General features: G+C 28.4%; 1 protein-coding gene across 7 annotated transcripts in view; it reads left to right on the top strand.

The window, feature by feature from the left end:
• Positions 1-23,945, top strand: part of LOC107453971 (TGF-beta receptor type-1) — a 716,084-nt gene that overhangs the window by 619,243 nt on the left and 72,896 nt on the right. For all 7 annotated transcript variants that reach the window (XM_043045483.2, XM_016070992.4, XM_016070993.4 and 4 more), the window contains one exon: positions 16,134-16,254. In XM_043045483.2, the coding sequence (XP_042901417.1) occupies positions 16,134-16,254 (121 nt within the window). The remainder of the gene's footprint in view (positions 1-16,133; positions 16,255-23,945) is intronic.

Here is a 23,945-nt window from a genome sequence, read left to right on the forward strand (position 1 = left end):
TTTGAATGATTATTAAAACAATTATTCTGAACACAATAACTTCTGTTTTTACAATAATATCAAAGAAACCTTGTTTTCATTGCTATGTTTCAAACATATTAATAAAAGCTTTAAAAAGTTAATTTAATTTGAAATATTCAAAACACTTCTTCTGTTTAAGGGTAGGAAATGTACCTTTTATGTACTTTTAAACACAACAGGTATCATCTTTTACAGTTAATTTCTTTAGTTTTTAAATGCCTATAGATTTTAAGGCAGTCCTGGTAGTCTAATTTATAAGTATACCCTTGCTCTCAAAAAAAATCGGTTGAACGTTGAGATTTGTTCCTTGAAACCATATTTCGGTGCCCATCCTGGAACCAATAAGGTGCTGAGTTAAACCATTTTTAGATTCAAGTTGAATATTATCGTACATGTTTAAAAAATACCATAAGTTCACCCTATTAATTTTGCCACAAGTTTGAACAATATTATTCTCTAAGAAAAAAAATGCAAGGAAAAACTAACAAAGAGATTAAAAATATATCCATGTTTCTTTTACCTCAAAAAGTAATCTTTAACTATTTAGAACTAGTTTAAGATACCAGAATAAGAAAAATATGTGTTTGTAATATTAAACAGGACTTAGAAATATGTTAAATCGTAAAATGTTATTTTTTAACAATCAAGAATGTTAAGAATCACCACACTTTCGTTTAAATGTTCTCTTTGCTGCGACGTACTATGAATTTCAATTTTCTGTTATCCTTTTGCACACCGGGGATTTAAAGTCAAAAATCTTAATAAATCTTGTCAATTTCTGGCTGCTTCAAAGGTCGGCATACATCTTCCTTTTCAGATGGCTGATTCACATTGAAAAAGGTCGCCTCGTCGGCTTATTTTTATGAACCTTTTTAAAATATTTCTCCACTAAAAAGTTCTTCTTGCCTCGTTTATTTTATCGTAAATAACGATCTTTTTAATCATCTGTCTTCTGTACGGTTATATTTTTTTTCTACTTAAAAAAGTTTTTCTCGGATAAAATGTATACATTGCTAGCTGCGGATAATTACTCTGCAAATGTTTTTTTTTCTTTCCCTTTCCATATGGAATTTAGGATTTAGCATTAAACTAAATTTTCATTCAATAATTCTATATATTAAAAAGATTGATCATTAGATTTAAGATACAGCTCATCTGCTTCCTCTGTGGGCGAACTCTCAATTTCTTCCTATTATAAATTGTTCTAACTTATTATATTTTTCTTAATTTTTTATTGAACTTAAATTATTTCATGTTAACTCAATTATAGGTTCATGTTTATGTAATTATAAGTTTTATAATTTTTAATAAATAAAGGTTTATATTTGGCTGCAACATATTTTGCATATTAAAACCTTTTTTTCTATCAGTGTTATGTTAAAATATTTTTGGAAATGGATTAAGGTGTTTATTAAAAAAAATTATTTAGCTTATTTCCTAAAAACAATTTGATTAAGAACTTTTTTTTCGGTAGGAAGGTGGGTGGAATTTTTTAACTTTTACTTATTGTAAAGAATTAGGCATAAACTTGAACTTCTGCTCTTTTAAATAACCGAATTTATAAATTCTTTGTTTAAAATTATAAATAAACTTGATGAAAAATTATAACTCCATGAAAACGGTAACCCACATTTATGTAAACAAAATCCTTCATTGTCTTTTATTTTTTAATTTTTCTGATGCTATTAGCAGATGGCCGCATAAATTATAGACAAATTATAGACATTTAAAAAATAATGAAGTTTGTAGCAAGTATACTTCCCACGGCTTTATAAAGGGTTAATTTATTTATTTATGTTTCTTAATCAGTGGTCGAAAAACCTGTATTATTTTTGTAGTTTACTGCAACTACTTTATTACAAATGTAGTTAACTACAGCTACAACTACTTATTTTTTAAATGTAGCAACTGCAAACTACTTTCAAAATTAGTAGCTGCTTCACTACTTTAAGGAGACAGACTTTGATGGAGAGTTTAATTTACACCTACGTTCAAAATTATTTTGAATAAGAAAATTGGCTTTGATTAAAAATGAGAAATTATTAAGAACTGCATTCTAAAATCTATTTTTTCTTTCAATTTGTTCTCTAATTCTTCTTCAATTTCGTCCTTTAAAATAACATCAGAGTTTTACGAGTGTGCATTCGCGTGTGAAAGTGTGGCCAAAGTGATAAATAATCTATTATTCGTAGTTATGCGTGTCTCTAAATAACCAATTCTTATTAACTCACAGCTAAGCATGGCCAGATTGATTTTGAGACCTTGGGAGAAAAATGTCAAATTAAATCTTATATTAAGAACATCACTTTCATCAGCTGGAGAGACGACTGGAGGTCTAGTGACAAGGGAAGACAAACCTATAAATTCTTTAAAGACCCTAGCATAACCATAGCCACGGAGTGTTCGGGATATATCAACAAAAATATTTTAGGAAATCAGCTTCATGCAATTACTGTGGAGTGAGACAGGACATTAAACATCTAGTTAAGCACTGTCCAAGATTCCGGCCACTTCGTGGAACACACATGAATAACTACGTAGAGGAACACCAATTCTTTGCTATATTGGCCTGCAGGAAAATTGTGATTCAAATTATAAAACAAAACCTCGAGGACATTTTAGCCCCAGATCAACTGACCCCAGTCATGAACCAACAATGGAACATGTCATCGTTATTTTATACTGATCAACTTTTAGCTTTACATTTTGAAATTTTATCTGCTTGTGATTTTAGACTTCATCGACTTCTATTCAGACCTTTACTTTTAGACATTTACACTTAGGACTTTTAGCTCTCATTGATTTTAGTTTTGAGATTTTATTTTCATCTCTTGTTTCCTTATTATTATAATCATTTAATTCTCGCTTTTAGTTTTCATTGCTTTTAAAACATGTTTTTAATTGTCAAAATTTTTAGTTAATTCACTTTTAACTGATCACCACCATTGTCATTTGGCAAAATTTTACTGTATTTTTAGTTTTTAGCGTAAATATTTAATGTAATAATTTAACTTTTTATCTCCGTATACCCCTTGGGGTGGATCGGAGTTCAACCTATCTTATTAACTCACAATCACAGAGGCATTTTAAATTAAGAAGATTTGCATTAAGAAGATTTGATTAAGAAGAGGCACACGAAGATTTGCACCCATCAAATCGTTGTGTTGATGTGTCCTGTTTCTTTACTGAACTAACGTGAAACGTAGTTGTCATGAATCTCTACAAACTACTGATGTTTTGCATCGCACTGCTCACTACACTACGTGTTTTAAGAAAAGTGGCACACTATAAACTACAATAAAAAGTAGCGACTACAGTAGTTTCACTACTTGTAGTGCGTTACTTGTAGTACACTAAAAAAAGCAAATCATTTCCTTCTATTTTGTAATGATGAGAATTCAATAATTTCTTTGCTTCGTACGAGTATCCCCTATCTAACAGTCATATTAGATGTTTTGCATTAAATTGTTCATATAATATAATGTCATAATATAAATATAATAATGATATATAATGTCATATTAGGTATAATAATATGTAATGATATAATGTCATATTAGGTGTTTTGCATTAAATCGTTCTTAACTTGTTCCGATTCATCGTAATTATGCTTCCAACTCCTCCGCGACATTTTCCAAAAATTCTCACCTAACTTGTCCCAATAAATTGTATTTTGTTATGACAACATTTATAATTTTAAAATTCATTCATATTTAATTATTAAATTGGTTTAAGATTTTATTGAAGTGTAAAACACTAGTTCTTTAAAAATGTACTTTAGAATGATTAAGATCATGAGTAACGAATCATAAGATTAATTCTATGTGGGTAGTAATAAATTTCGATTAATATTTATCCTTTACGTATTTTCATAATAAAAGCTTTAAACTTTAAAATTGTTTCAAAATTAGTTAATTAATAACTCCAGGATTTTAACGAACGAAACTGAGAAGGCAAGAGCAGTGTTAATTTTATAGGAATGTAATGCTGATGAAAAAGATGAGAAAGAAATGATGAAAAAGATAAGAAAGAAAATTTCTTTGTGTGAATGATAATATTTTCATTTGAATGCTCCACAATTCGTATTCTCGTAAGACTATTAATAAGTTTAAAATTAATTCTTAATTAATCAATTAACGGGGCTGATTGTGCTCCGGAAAAAATCCGGATTTCCGGAATTTTCGCTTACAGTGATCCGGAAGTTTCCGGAGATCGAAGCTCCAGACATTTCAAATAATCATTGATCACAGAAGTTTCCAGAAATCAAATTTTCAAAGGTGGAACTTAAAAACACAGTTTATTTTATTTGTTTGTAAGGGAGAGCCAGAGAGATACTTTATAAGCTCATATTCATGATTAATTTTCATTTTTTATCAGTAAATAGTTGTTAATAATCATAAACTCAAGAAAGAAAGACATATTTGTAAATTTTAATTACTTCTCCAGATATGTGTAAATGGTATAGGTATGTGTAAAATTTTAAATATTTTTAAGTGAACTGAGAAATATTGAGAAAAAGGAAAAAAATCTTGTTTAAATTTTTTTCAATTAAACTGTTCTTTTTTTTTAAACTATTTAACTCAATGAATTTTCCGGAATTTTGACTTGGGCTCACAATCACCCCTGAATTTATGACTGCAAGATTTTGACGAACTAAAACTAAGAGACCCATAGTCGAACTTGAGTTATAAAATAACGTAATTGTTATTGATAAAAATCATTAGTAGCAAATAGGAAGATTATTTATAATTTTTTTTATCGAAATATCTCACGTGATTATAATCTTCTGAAAATATTTTTAAGTTCAAAATCTTATTAATTCATAAGTTATTTAAAAACAATTTATCGGGCAAAAATCTTAGTGACAGCCTAGCAAGCATTCTGTGCTCACTAATAACAATAATATTGTGAAATATGTTAAAGAGTAATTTGAAAATAATACATCATAAGTAACAAAAACAAAAATTGATTTCATGAAATAAAAATATAAATTCAAATATATCACATTGCTTATCCCGGTTAGAAAATTTAAACAGTAAAAATCCACTCCTAATTGCTTTTAAAAAGGAATATTTTTAAAAAAAGACGGAAATCTTTTCTCAATACAAATAAATATATTTATTTTCGAATTAATGGCAAATTTCAAAAAATAAGTAATGAAAAAATAAGCTATTCTTGACTGTTGTTTCATTGTTATTCTTCGTTCATGATGTATGAGACTTTCAGTCTGTACACGATCTGAACGCCATCACTCGGTCATTTTTTGATTTAAAAAAAAAAACGAGATGAGCTTTGATTAATGGATGCACTACGTGAGTGGAATATCTTTATGCGTAATTCATTTGTCTGTAATTCTTATTCTGAAGAACGAAGCCTTGCATTCTCTTTCTCAAAAAAATGAAATAAAATTTCATTTTGCAATCGAAACTTTTAAAAGCTTATAACTCTTTTAACCATATAATGTTTTGAATGCTGTTTAAAATAATTTTTTCTTTCCATATTAATGGTTTTTGCTAAAATGTATGTTACCTGTTCTTGATTATTACCTGCTTTTGATGGATTTTATCTGATTGCTTAGTATCTGAAACCATTTATCAACGCTTGTGCCAATAATTAATTATAGTAATTACAAGCCGCCTTAGACGAAAAACTGGTTCGCCTTTATAAATTTGTTGAATTTTCTAGAAATTTAAAATCGTTTTGTCAAAAATCAAGTCGAATTATATGAATCAATTCATATTGCACCAGGGATTTTATTGATGATAGGTTTCACTTGTTCGCGCTTACAGTTCTTGCAGGTTTTGGGACATTATTCAATTAAATTTGACAGTAATAAAATAAAATAAAATAAAATATTTAATTTTTGACAGTTCTAAAACTAAGAAGCTCATTTTCGAAAGACGTGCTGGGAATTTTCGATTTTGATTAAAGTATATTATGTGACTGATACTCCTACGTTTTTCGTTTTAATCCCACAAAAACAAGACTATAATTACAAATTGCGAAATTATTTAATCGATTTCGTATAGTTGTAAGTTATGAATAAAATTGCGATTATACGGAAACTAATTAACAGTACAGTTGTGAATTTATTATTAACAAAGGGTTTTATTGTTATAGTATTTACTTTAACTTTTTAAACAAAAAATATGTTAAATAGTTTTCTGGCCGCTTTTAAATTAGAGAAAACGAATTAGCTTTTTATTAATAAAAATAAGTTTGTTTGTTTGTTTTTTAAGTTTACTTCTAGGGATTTCTAAAATAATAATACATTTTATATATTCGTTAAGAAACATTCTTAAAATAACTTCATTTGTACCGAACTTGTAATTTATTCGATTGAAAAATTTTCTAGCCAATAACTTATCCTTTTTTTTTTATTCAAAAGTATTTTAAGTGAGAGTAAAAACAATTATTTCAGAAGACGATTCTATAAATAATTTACTTGTCGAATAAAACAGTATAAAGTCTTTTAGATAATGAACTATTCTACTTAATTATAGTGTACATTGTGTATAATTAAAAAGTTGATTTTGTTTTACTTCCTTCCTGTCTCAATGGGTTCTATTTATATCAAAAGAAAATTCTCTTCGAATAATTTAAATCATTTTTAGGGCACAAAATATTTAAGAAGTTTGTAACCTGTGCAAAATTTAAAATGCAATTTTATCTACAACAAAAAAAAAAAAAGAATTTGGTTTTCATATGCATTAATTTTATTTCAAAATTTTTTTTTTAAAATTAAATGCCCTACAGATTTTTTTTTTAAAAAAAGCTCTTCTATGAATTAATTAATTCAAACCACAGAATATTACCCCTCATAAATTTATAATTTCTGCAAAGTTTGAAGTATAATTATATCAAAAATTCTTCGTCTTCATTTATTTTATTTTTTTTAATTTAGTTTTTTTCCATTCAACTGTCTAACATTTTTTTTAATCATTTTATCTTTTTCAATTTTGAACTTTTGTTGTGGAACAGAATAAAATGAGATACATACAAAGTCATTTTTAGGTAAACTAAATTATTTTATGGAAACAGATAAGTTAAGCAAATTTCGAACAATTTTGCAAAATATTCATTAAAAAAAAAGCTGTTATAAAGTTTACAATAGACTTATCATTGTAAATACACTGAAAAAAAAGTGTAGTCATAACTATCAGAATATGGAAAAATGTACTATGTTACCATGTTTCTGGCTCGATGGGAACACAAAAAAGCTCGGATTTTTGTACTCACGCGTGCAATTCTACTGAATTTTGCGAGAGAATTTTGATCTTGGGCTTCATTTCGCGCTCTCTAAAATCGATCCTGAAATCGCTGATCATGGGAATCAATTAAACATTGCCCAAATTTTTCTCCCAGCAGCATATGAATTTTTTTTTTTTCTTTCTTGTTAATTTCGTTGCTCGTGAAGCAACATTGCTTTCGTCACAGGCAAGTCTCTCAATGTTCCATTTATAGAAGAGTTCCAAAATCCTTGAATACTTTCACGAATAACTATTTTCATGTGGGTCCAGCACAGTGAACAAAGGGCTTCATCACTTCGAAACTTTCGTCTCCCGTTTTTCATTTGATTTATTAGTGGGCGTAATTTTAAGCATGGGCGTTTGTGCCTGAGGGACCGCTCATTAATTATAAAATATTTTAGGAATTTTATTGTTGTCTTATTTTATAGAATTTGTTAATAAAATTTTCAGTTTTCTTTTACTGTTAAAAAAAAGAAGCTCAATGAATCTTAGAGGTAAGATTTTTTAAAAAAATTATGAATTTAAGGACTATTTACTATTTTAACAGTTAGTAAATGCAGTTAGAAATCTTATGCAATTCAGATTTGCCATTTTGAAATAGCATAATTTATTTCCCTATCATTTAATTTAAAAAATAATTTAAATTAAAAATTCAGATATGTCATATTTGTTAAATATAGTGAATATTAGGACCCTATAATTTACTTTGTACAAAAATATTTCTCTTTATATATTTATATATTTTCTCATTATATATTTTTTTTCAGGATGATTGAAAAATGTTTTAATCATTCCATTAAGGAAATATTAAACCAAATTAGAAATTTTAATACAAAAAATAGGGAGCCATTCACTAATTTACATTTGCAATATAAATTCAGTTTTTTTTTTTTTTTTTTTTTTTTTTTTTTTTTTTTTTTAATTTGCTAAATTCTCTACAAATTTTTATCTATTCAGTATGATCAAATATTATTATAATCTCATAAATATTTTTTGTTAAATAACCATTCATAATTACTATTATAAATTTAGAAATAAAATAATTGTTTACGTGATTTAATAATGTAATTATTAATTTAAAAAATAGCATGAGCCATTCTATATTGAATATATTTAAAATTACGCATAAAATGGTTTTTGGTGGCTAATAAAATCAGGAATAGAGTTATTTGCTAGTAATTAGTTATTTTATCATGATTATTAGTCTGCAAGATGTGTAAAGTCTGAAAATGTTTGGGAGTGCTTAGAAGGTGCTTTGGGAGTGCTTAAAAGGTGCTTTGGGAGTGCTTAAAAGGTGCTTATTTCTCAATCAAAATTTTAGAATATTAAAGAAGTGTATTTTTTTAAAAAATCTAAATGTATTTTAAAATATCATGAATGTAATGTCAAGAGTTTTAATGATTTATTTCTACTTCTGGTCAACTATGATAGTTCTGGCTTTACTGAGTAATTTGAGTGATAAATGTTAATTGAGCAAGCAATTCCGAAAAACTTTTTTGTTAAAAAATGAATATAAAAATATTTTGAATTAAAAACATACTTAAAAAATTGTTTTAAAAAAACAATTTTTTAAAACAATTGAGTATGAATTTTAAAAATGAAATGCCATGATTTTTAATGGTTTAAGAACACTTATTTTTAATATTTTGTTAATTTTAAGTGTTACAACTTTCTTCAATATTTTTAGTCTAAAATTAAACAAACGTGACTTTGCTTTTGATAAACCAAGCTATCATTACGCTGCTATGTAAAAAAAAAAAATAATAATAATATCTATTTTTTTTTTAGCTAGTAAACCGTGATTCGGCGTTTAATGAAAATTAAAAAAAAATTTTTTAGATAAACTTAATATGTTTTAATTTATACTCACAAACTTTTCAAACTTATTAAATTGAAGATAAAAATGAGAAAACAACACTTTTTATCTAGTCTCTTCAAATTTTTGAAAAGGCACAAAAAGCTAAATATTTCTACAAGAATGAACTCTAGGCCCACTTTACTTTTTTTCCCCCAAAATTCAGCTATTAATTTCACTTGAGGCGTTCTGGAAAGAAAGTAAGAAAAAAAGTAGCATTCGAAAGGATGTTCTTCCCTGCAAAAGAATCTGATCTTATCTCTCTTTTGAGCTTCCTCTTAGGTTAGTATTTTTACTCGTCGTTTTTCCTGTCGAAAAAAAAACCAGGAAAGAAAACAAGTTTGTTTGAAAACGAATCCACTTGTAGTATTTTCCAGAACACGGATTTATAACTCTCGCCAAAAAAAACCATTAATTGGCGACGATTTACTGCCGCTTTAATAGGGCATGATAATTGCTTCAGTAGATTAGACACACACCGATTATAGTTTCCTATGAGCACTTAGGGTGCAATTGATAAAGAATAAAATGAAATCTTTTACAAAAGAAAACCCTTCTTTTAGTCTTTATCATATGCTGTTTAATCTTAATTGTTGCTTTCAAGAACGCAAACAGATAGCAGAAAAATCTTCTTTTACCTTTCCCGCCAAATGCAATTAAAACTCATTTGAAAGTTTTTATGGTTGTTTTGTAAATCGATACTTGGCGTTGCTAAGTGCTCGAAGCAAACATTAATTCCCGCCTAAAGTATTTTTTTTTTTAAATTTCATTTTTAATTTTACAAAGAGAGAGATTTTTTTTTTAATTACTTGCTGATTGTTAAATTTCTGATTTTATCCAGATGAGCGGTCATTTGTTAAAAAGGTGTTGATTTATTTGCGTTTAATTTAGGGATGAATTTGTTTGCATTTGATTGTTTTCTGGTTCATTTCGTACTTTAAGTATAAATTTTTTTCGGCATGAAGCTTTTCTATTCGAATACATTCTTTTTATATTAAAGCTAATTATATAGATTTTCCATAATTTTTACAGATTTTTACTTTGGGTTCTTATTTTACGAGATAGTATCGAAAATTGCAAAAATATTTCCGCATGTTTTACTACGAAACTATTTTGTTGCATTCATATTTCTTTTATACTAAAAGGACATGTCCGCTTTGCTCACCTATCCCCACGCCTGCCACTCAATCATTTTTTCCCCTTTACATTAAGCATGTGATTAAAAAAGTTATTTCCTGATATTTCTATTCATTATTCTAATATTAATATAATTTAATATTAATATATTTTAATATCAAATTAATATTTTATTTTATATTCGTTAATTTGAAATAATCCTGCGTTTTGCAATTTACAAGGCTAGTTGGAAAAGTCTCCCATACTTTCGAATCATCTTAACACTTTTTAAGCTTATTATAATGAGCTCATATGCCGTTAGGCTAATTAGACAATGTATCATTCATTGTTCAATTGCACTGATTTATTACAGGCAGTTTGCAGTAAGCCCAGAGTAGTAAATGCTTATTGTAAATAGCCTTATTCAAAGAGTCTGAATAGTTTTATGCGTACTTCTTTATTAGTCTAAAGGAATATAGACTTATTGTAATAAGTAAAAAGAAAATTCAGGCAGATTAGGAAATTCTGTAGACTTTTCCAACTACCCCATGACATATATGAATTTAAAATCTAAAATTTAAAGGAATTGATGTGAAATTTGAGAGGGAAAATGTTAAGTTGTTTTTTTGACCGGATAAAAAGATCTGGTAAAATTACCATACCGTATGATAATGGCATTTCTGGCAACAACAACAAAAACACATGCGATATTTAAACCATTCATTTGGTAATTTTTCCGTTCATATGGTTAATGGTTTACAAGAAATTCTGGTTTTCGAAATTTTAGTTTTTATAACCACATATTTAGTAAAAAATACAAAAATTAAAAGTGAATTTGTCCGCATAAATGGTTTTCATGCCATAATCTAAGATACCACAATAAGATCACCTAATTTTACATTTACCCGATTTTATAACATACTATAAAACCATATTTTATTGTTAATTTTGCCGAAACCATTATCTAAGTGCTTTGTTCAATATTACCCAGCTTTTTGGTCTTCCTATTGATCCAGAAATGCCGTAAGTTTTACCATATTCTGGTAGTTTTGACCATCCTTTTATTTTGCAGTGCAGAAACAAAAGTTAAAAAAATAAAATCATTTGTACTTCAATAACGTAAGCGAAAACCTGAGGTCCTAAAATACACCGTAGGAAAAAAGCTTTTTAATGGACCCCTCAAATTCTAGTGGTTGTTCTGAAAATAATGTTAACCCTACATATAGTATACAGTTTTTCTCAACAACAGTTTTTTTTTACTCCAAACTGTGTCGTTTATTTGAACTATTATTAAAATTCAATGAAACCCAATTAAAAATAAAATATCCTCTTCTGTAGTCTAACTTTCGGGTCCATTGCGTTTCCAAATCAGTTCTTTATAATCAATACTAGCATTCCACAATGTTTATCGACGGTTACAGTTTCAATTACTGAAAACAATAGCATAAATGATTGTTAGAAGTGTCGGTAACCCATTCTACGATATCATTATTTATTCCTAACAATGTTAAGGGGGAAAAAAGCGGAGGAATGCGCAGATTCATAATGAATGGCGCCAGAACAGTTGAAATGGAAATTTGTAATCAGTGTAACATCCGTCATTCCGTCGTTTCTTGCAAGCAAGAAAAATACACGACGTAGCTGCAGATCTGCTACTGATTACCATCTTTAAATTTCGCTTGCAAGAAATATTTTGCCGTCATGGTATGCGTTTCCAAAAGACTGACCCAGTAAAAAAAGACAAAGATACTGAAATATTAGCCTTCGTAACTTGTCTTTATGTCATCAATCATGTGTTTGACGTCTGATAACGCCTACCGTAATGTGTAGTGTGGGTACATGAAACTGTGGTGAAAGTTGAAGTGCTTGATTTCTCTGCTTTATAAAGATCGAAATCACAAAGTCCCCTCTTTGGAACGATTTTAATTTTGGGTCTATTCCGTTTCTTCCCTAACTTAAACTAGTGGAACGCTTTCTAATGGCGTCTAGAACTGAAGCCTGCATATGACTGTTCTCATTATAATTTCCATCCTTGCCACTGAAAACGTGATGGCGAACTAAAATTCCGCTCGGCTTTAATAAAACTTGGATAATATTTTCTAAACTATGAACAACTCTATTATTTGATGGGTTTAAAACGCTCCAACTATAACAAATTTGTAGAAGAAGTAAAATTATTAGGCTTAGATTTTAAAAAAAGTGCCATAATTATTTACCATAAGCTTATTTCATGTTCTAGTACGAAAAACTGATACTTAGATACTGATACTACGCCTAACTTTTCACTATAAAATGAATGTCATCTGCTTTGATAACATTAAAACTAGAAGCTAATGATAGATTTTAATTACCTTCTCGTATGAAATAAAAACTGCGCATTATTTCGTACATACAAATTTTTACTGCGAAGCAATTAACAAAAAATTTCCATTCTACCAAATGTTAAATAACAAGTTAATATTGTACAGTATTCAACTCTTAAAGTTTATATTGCATCAAGTATAAAATATTAATCCAAAGTATTCGTCTAAAGATTGACGTTGTTGCAAGCACAAAATATCAAGTAAATAGTGTTAAGTATTCAACTAAAAGTTTACATTGCGTCTACTGTTAAATATCGAGTTAATAGTACAAAGTGTTTATCTAAAAGTTTACATTTCGCCAAGTGTAAGGCATCAAGTTCATAATGCTAAATATTCATCTTAAAGTTCACATTGCTTCAAGGGTAAAAAATAGAGTTCGTTATATGAAATATTTAACACGTCACTTACAATACATGTATTAAGTTTATTGTACCAAGTATTCGCCTATACTATGAGTTCATATTGCATCAAGGATGAAATATCAAGTTCATTATTATATAAAGCATTTAACGAATAGTTTATATTGCAACAAGTGTAAGGCATTAAGTTTACAGTTCAAAATATTCACAGAAAAATTCACATTGTTCTAAGGGTAAATATGAAGTTCATTATGAGAAGCATCATTTTTTTTTTTTTTTTTTTGCAGGAAATCTATAATGTAATTATTTATATCCCTTCAGAAGTCTAAAACTTTTGAACGTTCAGTATTTTAAATTAAACTATATCTTTTCAATTGTTGCATGCAAGCATTGTTTTGTTATCCAAAACAATGCTTTCGACTGTAAATAATTTAAGATCTGATCTTGGCTGCTGTCAAACAATTAAACAATAAATTAACTGAATAATTTCGTTGAAAATGTCAATCAACTTTAAACTGAGTAAACCATCGTGTTCGTAATCTCTTAATTCAAATAAATTCTTTTCTCTTTGAGGAAACAATCAAACCGATAAAATGTTTAATGAATAAAGAATTGACTGATCTGATAAGGTCGCTGTATTTCTTCACTTTGCTTCTGCAAGAATATTTAAGATCTTTTAATTAATAATCGGAATTTTCAATTTTATCCTTTCAAGTCGCTGATAAATTATCTAATAATTAACTTAATGTCAAAGCTTACGTTAAGACAATAAGAAGAAAAGTATTTTGGGTGGGGAAAAAATCGACTTGAAGGGATCGATGTTATTTTTAGAACAAGTCCCCGATATAAGATGCTTTCGAACTTGTTGTTCCTGTCAAAATAGAATTAGTATTCGTGTTTTGAAAGATAATAGTCATTTTCTAATCGGTGAGGGTATCAATAATTTTTATTCTTTTAATTTCTACTTTTTGTTTGAATTTGGAAGTTGATTAATTGCTGTAATAAATAAATAACATTAAAAAAACGAGTCATATAGGTGTTTTTTCTTCCTTGTACTCCTTTTCGGCGTCCTATTCGATTTCTTTTACCGAAGTATCTAATTTAATTTAGAAAGAAATTAATTAGTAAAAAGCATTATTTAAAATGCCTAAGGTAACTATAATCGATGTGGTTGACGCGTATACATTTTCCATATTTTTTAAAAATTTCTAGTAGATTGTTTCATTTTTATCCTGGCGTTAAACAGCTTGCTAATGTTAAGTATTCATGCATGACTCTTAATTCCATAAACCTTGTAATTTTGACTCTGACTCAGAAAACAAGCCAACTCTTCAGTCAAGTACTCCAGCAAACTGGTCTTCATTAGTGTTTTGCCATGAAATTAACCGCCTACATAATGACTCAAGTCTCCTAAAGTTAACCTGACTCTCTCTACACAGTTGAGGACAGTCAATAAATTTTTTTAACTATTTCGAAATTGTGTTTGTAATAAAACTATTAAGCAATTTTTGTACTTAGTGTGAAAAAAAATCTTTAATTTTAAGTGTTTATTAGATTTGATAACCTTATACCAAGGGCATCACTTTTTTCGAACTTCAATAGAAACTTTTTTTTTTCAAAACTATTAAGAATAATGTTTTTAAAAGTTACGAATCTGTCAATTGTTTGAATTATGTTATGATTTTAATTATATTCCTTTCAATTTTTGCTTTTAAGTCGCGAATAGGAATTTTTTATTTCTTATAGAAATAAAAAATTTCTATTTGCGATTATTATTAAGAATTACGCTTCTTACAAATGGTCTCAAATGCTTAAAAGTCCAGAAAAGTAGATTACTCTTAATTTTTCCCTTATTATCTTAAAACTTAAAAAAAAAAAAAAAAAAAGCNAAAAAAAAAAAAAAAAAAAAAAAAAAAAAAAAAAAAATATTAATAAGATGCTAAGAATTATGTTTTAAAAATCTTACGAATGATCCAGGAATGTTTTAAAGTAGAGTAGTTTTAAAATTTTCCTTCTTTATCTTAAATAGGAATTTTTCACTTCAAAAATATTAAGAATTGCATTAAAAAAGGGAGATAATATTCAAGCATTTGAAATATATCCATATGGATATATGTTTTTAGGTTGTTTATTTTTAAATTTTTCTTTAAAAAATATACTGCTCCTTATTTTTTTCCTCATCCAGTTGCTTCACCTTAAATCAAAAATACTTACATTGGGATCTCGAAATATTATCAAAACTATTCATAATATTACATCCGTATAATAATAGTTTTTTGTTACTTACAAGTATTTCTCCAGTATAAAATGGAACTCATTTCTTGTACTTTCAACCCTTATTATATCTTTTTGTCAGAAAGAAATAAAATACTAATAGATTTAATTTTATTTATTATCTAAAATAAAACTAGTTTTATTTAAGGTTAGTATATAAGATAATAAAAAAAATTCTACTTTTTCAAAATTTACTGAAAAAAGTAGAGATTATTTAAGTTTTATTTTGATAAATTACACACAATAAATATTTTTTTCCTATTACTTTACGAACGTAGCTTACTATTTAAATCGGTACGACTAAATAATAGATTTTTTTTTTTTTGAAAAAAAGCGTAAATAAGGCTTTTTTTAAATAAGGCTTTAAAAATATAACCATTTTAAAGCCTTTCATTATAGTTTATCTTTCATTTATTTATTTATTTCGTTTTATTTTTTAATTTATATTTCATTAAATAGAGAATTAAAATCTTTTAGGTAATCATTTCATTTAAAATGAGGTTATTTGTTTTACCGATTATTTTATTGTTTTTATGCGTTCTGGATATATAGTTCTAAGTAAGGAAATTTTTAATTTTATTACAAAATTAAGAACACCGTTATTTTTTCAAGTGACTCCAAAGCTTATTTGCAAATGCTCTAATTGCACAAATATCTGTGTCAAAGATAGAATAAACTGATTATTTATAAACTATTTTTACAATATATAGTTATTAATTAACTCGTAATCAACGTAAATACACTAAAAAGCATAGTTTTTACCTTACCATAGCATCATCTTATTGCTACAGCTTTTTGACAATACGTAAAACGCTTCGAGTTTCGGAATAATTTGATATCAACTAATAACATTTAATGGATTCTATTGTAATGTTGTGTTCTTTCTTTCTTTCAGAGATAAAATGTTATTGCAACGTTTGTCCTAAAGCCAGTGACAATGGAACTTGTATCACTGACGGAATGTGCTATACCGAAGTCCACAAACGCCAAAATGGAAGTAACTACTACACCCACAGGTAAAGCTTATTTCATTTCTGTTGTGTGTCCACAATTCTGTAAAAACTGAAGAAATTAATTTAGGGATGTTGTGAATCCAACCATCGAAGTGCCTACGATTATAGAACTAAATTGTTTTATTCCGCAGTTGATACTACTCGATATTTTGTTGTTGTCAATAGTGACAAGCCTATTTTAAGGCAGGAGGGGTTACGCTTCTTGTTTTTCAATGACGCCATCTATGGACAAGAACTCGACTTTTACCACACACATACATCCCGCTTTACAGGGAGGACACATTGACACACCATCCATCCATCGCGGATCGTAATTTTAACCTGAAGCAGAAAACAATCCATCTCCAATTCAGAACCCCTAGAAGTATTGATTTATTATTTGATGTGTTTGGAACTCGGAGGACTTTCTGACTTCGGCAGATTTAGCATGCACCTGTCACCTTTTTGTATACAGTAGTCTACGTCCGGCGGGGATTGAACTCACGAGCTCTTGGACATGGGTCAAACGCCCTACCAACCAGGTTATCGCGGCATTACACTATATTTTACCTATCTCTTATAAATATTCCGATTATTTATTAAATATCTCCTAATAATATACTCCTAAATTGGCAGTTCTTTGCCATTTTTTACATTATTTTTCCAGTTGTTAAAAGTGAGTGTCTTTAGAGGTGATTCAAATAATTTTTTTATCTTTTTCAAGCGTTCTGTGTTTAGTATGTGAAGCGTATAAACAAATGGCTTTAGATGCGCCTCATAAATTTCTAGGTGTCGATCAGTTATTTTTTCCTCCCACAATGAGTTCATGAAACTATCAAAATAGGCGAGAAGGTGAGAAAAATAGAAGTGTCAAGAGACTCTATTACAACAACTTAACATGCCGCAAAGTGGGGGGTTACTTTAAACTGAGATAAATATACAGTCCTAACTACCAGAATTACAGCAAAATTTGCCGTGTTACTGATTCTATGGGAACAGCATAAAACTTGATAATTTTAACGAAGATGTTAATGATTTTGATAAAATCAGCAAAAAAATATGGTTTTAGGGTATGTGATAAATTTTAGTAAATGTAGTAATATTCGGTAATTTCATCGTGATACTTTAAAGTATGGCATGAAAACCATTGTTCCGGCTATATTTACTTCACAGTCTTAAAGTTAATCGCTGATCCGTTTAGCTAGTCACTGATTTATTCAATGAACATTCACTGAAAACTGATTCATTCATAGAACTTTCGTTGTTGAATAATATGCAAACAAACATTTTTTGGTTTACCAAATTATTATATGACAATAGATATGCAAGTTTTTAACCCAATTCTTATAGAAATTATGTATTAACATTTTAATAATAAACGTATCATTCTAAGTTGTTGATCACTGATTTATTCAATGAACATTAGTAGGTTTCTGAAGGAGCGGACAGGAGGATGATAGTAGGTTGAATGTAACCTCCCCCGGCTCTTTTGCCAAGCAACCTATACTTTCTAGGACTAATTGCTTTTTAATGGCTTTACCAAGAATCAAATCGAGGACATACAGAAAATCCTTGTTAGGTTTTGGGAGTAGCCCATTAGGGGGAAACAAATGGGATTTAATTATTGATCATTTTTAAAAACTGCCACTAAAGCGAAAGATAATGCTTAATCTGTGTTACTTGAACCTATTTGGCTTAGTGCTAGTATTTATTATTCTTTTTTTTTTTGTAAAAATTTTATGTATATTACGCTTTTAATTTTATAGTTCATTGTTTCGTACGAACTTATATTCAACAACCTGCGAAATTTCGATTAAAATGTCAGGGTTCATTTTGAGAGAAATTCAAGTATGTCAACAAACTCTTACCAATTTTTTTAAAGTTAAAATTAATCCTTTGAAAAATACTTTATCCTAAAAATGGAGATTTCACAAACTATGTTACCTTAACATCAAACCCGTCACTACATTCTTCTTTTGGAAACAGAAGTCTATCATTTCTTCAGTTCATTATTCTTAAACTAAAATACTTATAAGTCATTTGCGAAATTTTTTTTTCCTACAAAAGCAGGACCTTTATTTTCACATATTCACAAAAATGGGCATTTGGCAGAAGAAATTTAATTTCATGGTAATATTCGAAATTGGGAAATGTTATGCAGAAAGCATCATGTAGCATATGATAAAATTGGTTTAAAATATTAGAAAAACTTAAAAAACTTTTGCTTACAAAATTGCTATTTTACTACTACTACAAGCATTGTGGATAGCTAGAATTTTCGAATTGTCAGAATGCATATCTTCTATTGAAATTAATAAAAGTTTATGTTCAAATTTTAAGCTACTTGAAACCAATCGATTAGACTAGAATAATTTTTGACACCAAAAAGACGTCTTCAAAGGCTTCATTTCATTAAAAAAAAGTTTTTTTTAAATTTTATAATACTTTATTAATCGCAAAATTTCATATTTTAAGGAATGCTCTATCCAAAACTGTGGTCTTGACACTCTCTTTAAGACTAATTAATTTTAGGTGTCAACATTTAAAATTTGAATAAAATAAGTTAATTTTTCTTTCATATTTTTTTTAATGAACTAGGTGAATTTTACCGTTAAATTTACATTTTATTTTTTACTAAATCTGTAGTAATAAGAACTATAATTTTGAAAACCTGAAATTTTGGTAAACCGTTACCATGTGAACGGAAAAATTACCAAATCAATGGTTTAAATGCATATATTTTTGTTTTATTTACCATAATAACGGGGGTTTTTTTACCAGAATTACCGAAGTTAAACATCAGACCCTATTTTGAGTTTACGACTATCAAAAAAAATTGCGAACATTCTGATATAATTCGTGCGGAATATCAAATCCTTTATTTTATTTTTCTATATTTAATTGATTTACATTTTCTTTTCGTTTTATCAAATTTAAAAGACCACGCCAAGAAAGGAATAAATTTTGCAAATGAAAGTAAGTACTTAAATATATTCTTTTGCTGTCACTATTAAGACAGCGTCGTTCTACGCGATTCTATAATTCATTAACCTCTTTGAATTTACTCTTTTTAAATCCCGAACCCGGGTCTTCATATCAAGAGGGGGGGGGGAGCTACCGAATCGTTAACACTTTTAAAAGCTTCCGTCGTGTTCTAGAATGATAAACGCCAAGGAGCTTAAAAAACATTCTTTTTTAATCTTTCCCGCCATTTCATTTAGTAAACATGTGTTTAACGGTAAAAACTGTGTTGATGGAATGAAATATAATATCCTTGCAACCCGTTCAACTTATAAGCTTGTGCACGATATGTGCTCTTTTCTACATCCGGGGATTTTGCATCTTATCACGTTTTGCCGCCAAGTGGTCTAATCCCATCGCAGTGAATTTCCCGCTCTTTATGCTAATTCATTTGGATGAACAACACCCTTTACGTGTTTACTCAGTTGCTAGGGTGCTAGGAAGGAACGTGCTCTTGTGTTCCAGAATATCAATAGAACGAAGAAGGTTTCTTTTTCTATCTGTTTTAATTATCTCCTGAGAGGGAATGAATTTGTAAGAAGCAGAAGATAATTAAGAAAAAGATAATTTTGGGGGGGAGGGGACATTTTAATAAGTTCGTAATGTTTTACTTAAATTTTTATTGATTTGTTTTACATTTAACCCTTTGCTTACGGCGCTTAGTATGATGAAGCCCACCATTCTGCCATACCAGCCGTACGCAAAAGGTTAAGTATGTTTAGAATTGCTTAAAAACTGGAAAAATATCAATGTTGTTGTAAATCGCGAACTTACGTCTTACGAGGGAAACTAGGGAAGTGTGACTCACCAATTTTGAAATAAACAAGTGGGATGCATGTCTTATGAGGAATAATTTTAGGGGGCAACATTCATTTCGGCCCATAGAAGGTCCTGTGAGAGATAAAAAATAATTCATATATAGAAAAATCCGTTTTTTACTACTTCAATGCAGACTATCAGTTGTTGTAATTGTCTCATAATCCATTTAATTTGTAATTAATTGGATAATTAATTAATTTGCTAATTAATAAATTAATTAAGATTCGTTTTGGCCCATAGAAGGTCCTGTGAGAGATTAAAAATGATTCAATATATAGAAAAATCCGTTTTTTACTACTTCAATGCAGACTATCAGTTATTGTAATTGTCTCATAATCCATTTAATTTGTAATTAATTGGATAATTAATTAACTTGCTAATAAATAAATTAATCAGAAAATTAATTAATTAATAATAATTGTTAATTGTTAAATAATTATTAATTGATTTGCAATTACATATTCCAATTAATTTGGAAAATGTTTTGAAAAAAAATTATAAAAATTTGATGTCAATTTTTTTAAAAAATTAAACTAACCCGTTTTTCTGAAAAATACAGATAGTATAAAATTTCCGAAATCAATTTTAACAATAAATGTGCATTATATAGTACGTGAAAGTACCACAAAATTAATCGGAGTATGAGACAATCACAATAGCTAATAGTCTGCATTGAGGTAATAAAATACCGATTTTTCTATATATTAAATTATTTTTTATCTCTCACAGGACCTTCTATGGGCCGAAATGAAGGTTTCCCCCTAAAATTATTCCTCATAAGACATGCATCCCACTAGTTTATTTCAAAATTGGCGAGTCACACTTCCCTAGTTTCCCTTGTTAGTGGACAAAACTCTTAACCCAGTCACATAGGTCGGAATCGGAGGTATGGATTATAAACTATTAATTACCAGGAGCGAAATGTAAAGGCAACAAAAAAACCTTCATTGATATAATTTTCTCTGTAATGCTCATTTTCAAAAAAATTGACATTTCAAAACATGCCATCAGACAAACTGGCAATGTTTTCTACTAACGTTTCTGATATTTTTTTAACGAATGCTCAGCGACGCTACAGTTGACACTCAACAAAAACTTGCTCATCTTTCAAGGTATAGTTTTAGTGTTACAGAAGTAGACATATTGCCAAGAATTTATAGGGTTCCATTTCGTTCACCGATATCCTAGTTTATGACTGATCTTCTTTGCCTGTTTACATTTTTGAATGCTAATTTAAAAATCGCAAATAAGATGTAACTATGCATAAAATCGTGTTGAAGGTTTATATAAATGTGTATGATTTAACTACTTTGGTGGTATCAGCTAATTGTATTGAAAAATTAAAAGGTAAATTCATATCAGCCAATATTCTAATTTAAAACTGACCATCTTTCCCTCCAATATTTGCGAGTGTTAAAATAGAAATCATGTGCGAAATGTAGCAATGCATACTTATGTATTAAGCTTTATTGTATTTGTTTTATTATTTATACTTATGACTGGCGTTATGATTTTACTGTTTTAATGGCAATGGATTAGCTGGATAGGGTTTAGGCGGGTTTGATTTGATCTAGAAAGTATTATTGCACAACTTTTTTTTCCGACTTATTTATATATATACATAATTTTTTTTTTTTTTTTTTTTTTTTTTTTTTTTTTTTTTTCAAAAATGGAAAATTTTGTTAGGAAAAAAAACCCTGTAAACTCGTTTAAGCAAGAAAATTAAACAAACCAACATAATACTCTTAAAAACTAATAAATTCAACTAAATTATTCTATTAAATCAACTATATATAGCTATTATTTACTATACAGTTATATAGCTATTCAAATCAACTAAAGAGATATAGATTACAAATAAAATTATGATTCGATTTCGTCTGTCTACACTTTAATTTATGACTTTTCATATTTCCCGCCTCCATTTTAGATTTGAAGTATAGAAATCATTTACAAAATGTAACCACGCATAAATTCGTATTAAAGATTAACCTTCCGTATGATTTTTTTTTGTTCCGATGGTTTAACCGTAGCTTACATCAAAAAACATTGTTTATTCTAAAGCTAATAAGTATCGTCCATTCTAATAAACACAAGAAATATGTATATATTCCGAAGAAAATAAAAATTTCTTTTCGTTAGTCGATATGCCATCGTAGTGCATAATTTACTTTTTCCATAACCGTATTCTGTTTAGTTGTTCAGATATTACGTTAATATTATTCTGTATTTATCAATTCAAATCGTCTAAATAATCGATCCTTAGTATTTTCCATTAGTCGCGCATTGAACTCTAAAATTCCAAGCAAAGGAGCTTTGCTATGTTTCCATGTTGTAGTTACTTTGGCCTTAAATTTTTTTCACCTATCTCCAATATTTGATTCAAAAAACGACGCCATTTTTTTTTCATATCATAAATAAAATATTTGTATCGTCTCTGAATCCGTTCTATTTTTTCGCCAAAAAGCAAGCGTGTATTAACTATCACCTTAATCCTGGAATAATGATGCTTTGTTTTTTCTCTCAAAACATCGTACGCATTTTTGTTGTGACTCATAAATATTTCAAAATATATATCTGTATGTATTGAAAATAATTCCGTGTGCTACAAAGGAAGTCAAAGTCATGCGGATTTCACATTTTAATAACATAGAAATTTTTCCTTTGTTAAGTGAATGTTAATCTTGTTTCGCGAATGCCGTGCGTATTTTTGCCTTCAATTCTGATTTTAAATTTTGGATTCTATAGTATTTGTTGACACAGAAAACAAACTCCATTATAAATTTTCTTATAAGTAGTTAAGGCCGGGATAGCCTGGTCGGTAGGGCGCTGGGCCCATATCCAAGAGGTCGTGGGTTCGATCCTCGCCGGCCGAAGACTCCCCGTGTAGTAAATGGTGACTGATGCACGTTAAATCTGTCGAGTCTCAAAGTCCTCCATGTTCCCACAACAAATCAATACCTCTGGGGGTACTGATCCAGGAGTTTCCTTGTCTTCTGGAATTACAAGGCTACGGAGTTGAACGTAAGTAGTCGTAAACCCATGAAATTGGGTCGGCTGTTCAACGACGGTTATAAAATAAAATATAAGTAGTTAAAACATATATCATTTTAAATAAACTTATATAAATTTATATACATATTAAACTTAATACAGGCCAATGTTATGTTTTAAAAGATTTTAAAAATCAATTAAAGATTTCTAGCTTGTTGCTGATAATGAATTTATTCGTAGCTCGAAAAATCTTAAAATTTTAACATGCCATGTCGGGCATGTTATTCTACGGAGTACATGCCCAAATGAAACCTTAACATGCTTACATCTTTTTTGAATGTATATTGATGAAAACATCAATATGCCTATTTTTAATCTGCCTAAAAAATCCAAATTTCTACATTTAATCAATATTATTCTAAGCGTAAATTAGTTTCTAATCTTATATGTTCATACTTATATTATTAAAAACAGTTATATTAAGTTAATTATATAACTTATGTCTTATTAAATGTAATCCATTTCTTTTTTTTCTACTCTGGTACCGTTTTTCCATATTTGGTATACACCTCACAAAATAAATATATTTTTAAAATGGAAATTATAAATAGTATCCAATGAGCCACACAAATTTCTTTTCTTAAATCAATCTCGATTCAATAAACATTTTAATATATTATTATATAAAAATAAATGACCCGTTGAAGGATTAACTAGAAACTTGTTGCCATCTTAAAATTATTAATAAACAAATTAGTTAAAATTCACCGACATATGCTGTTAAGAAACTCCATAATCGGCGAATAAAAAAATATGATGAATTGAAATCGTGTTTCTTAGCAGGTGGTCTATTGAATTCTCTTATTAACAGGTATGGTTAC

Source organism: Parasteatoda tepidariorum, chromosome 1, assembly GCF_043381705.1.
Source record: "Parasteatoda tepidariorum isolate YZ-2023 chromosome 1, CAS_Ptep_4.0, whole genome shotgun sequence".
NCBI lineage: Eukaryota > Metazoa > Arthropoda > Arachnida > Araneae > Theridiidae > Parasteatoda > Parasteatoda tepidariorum.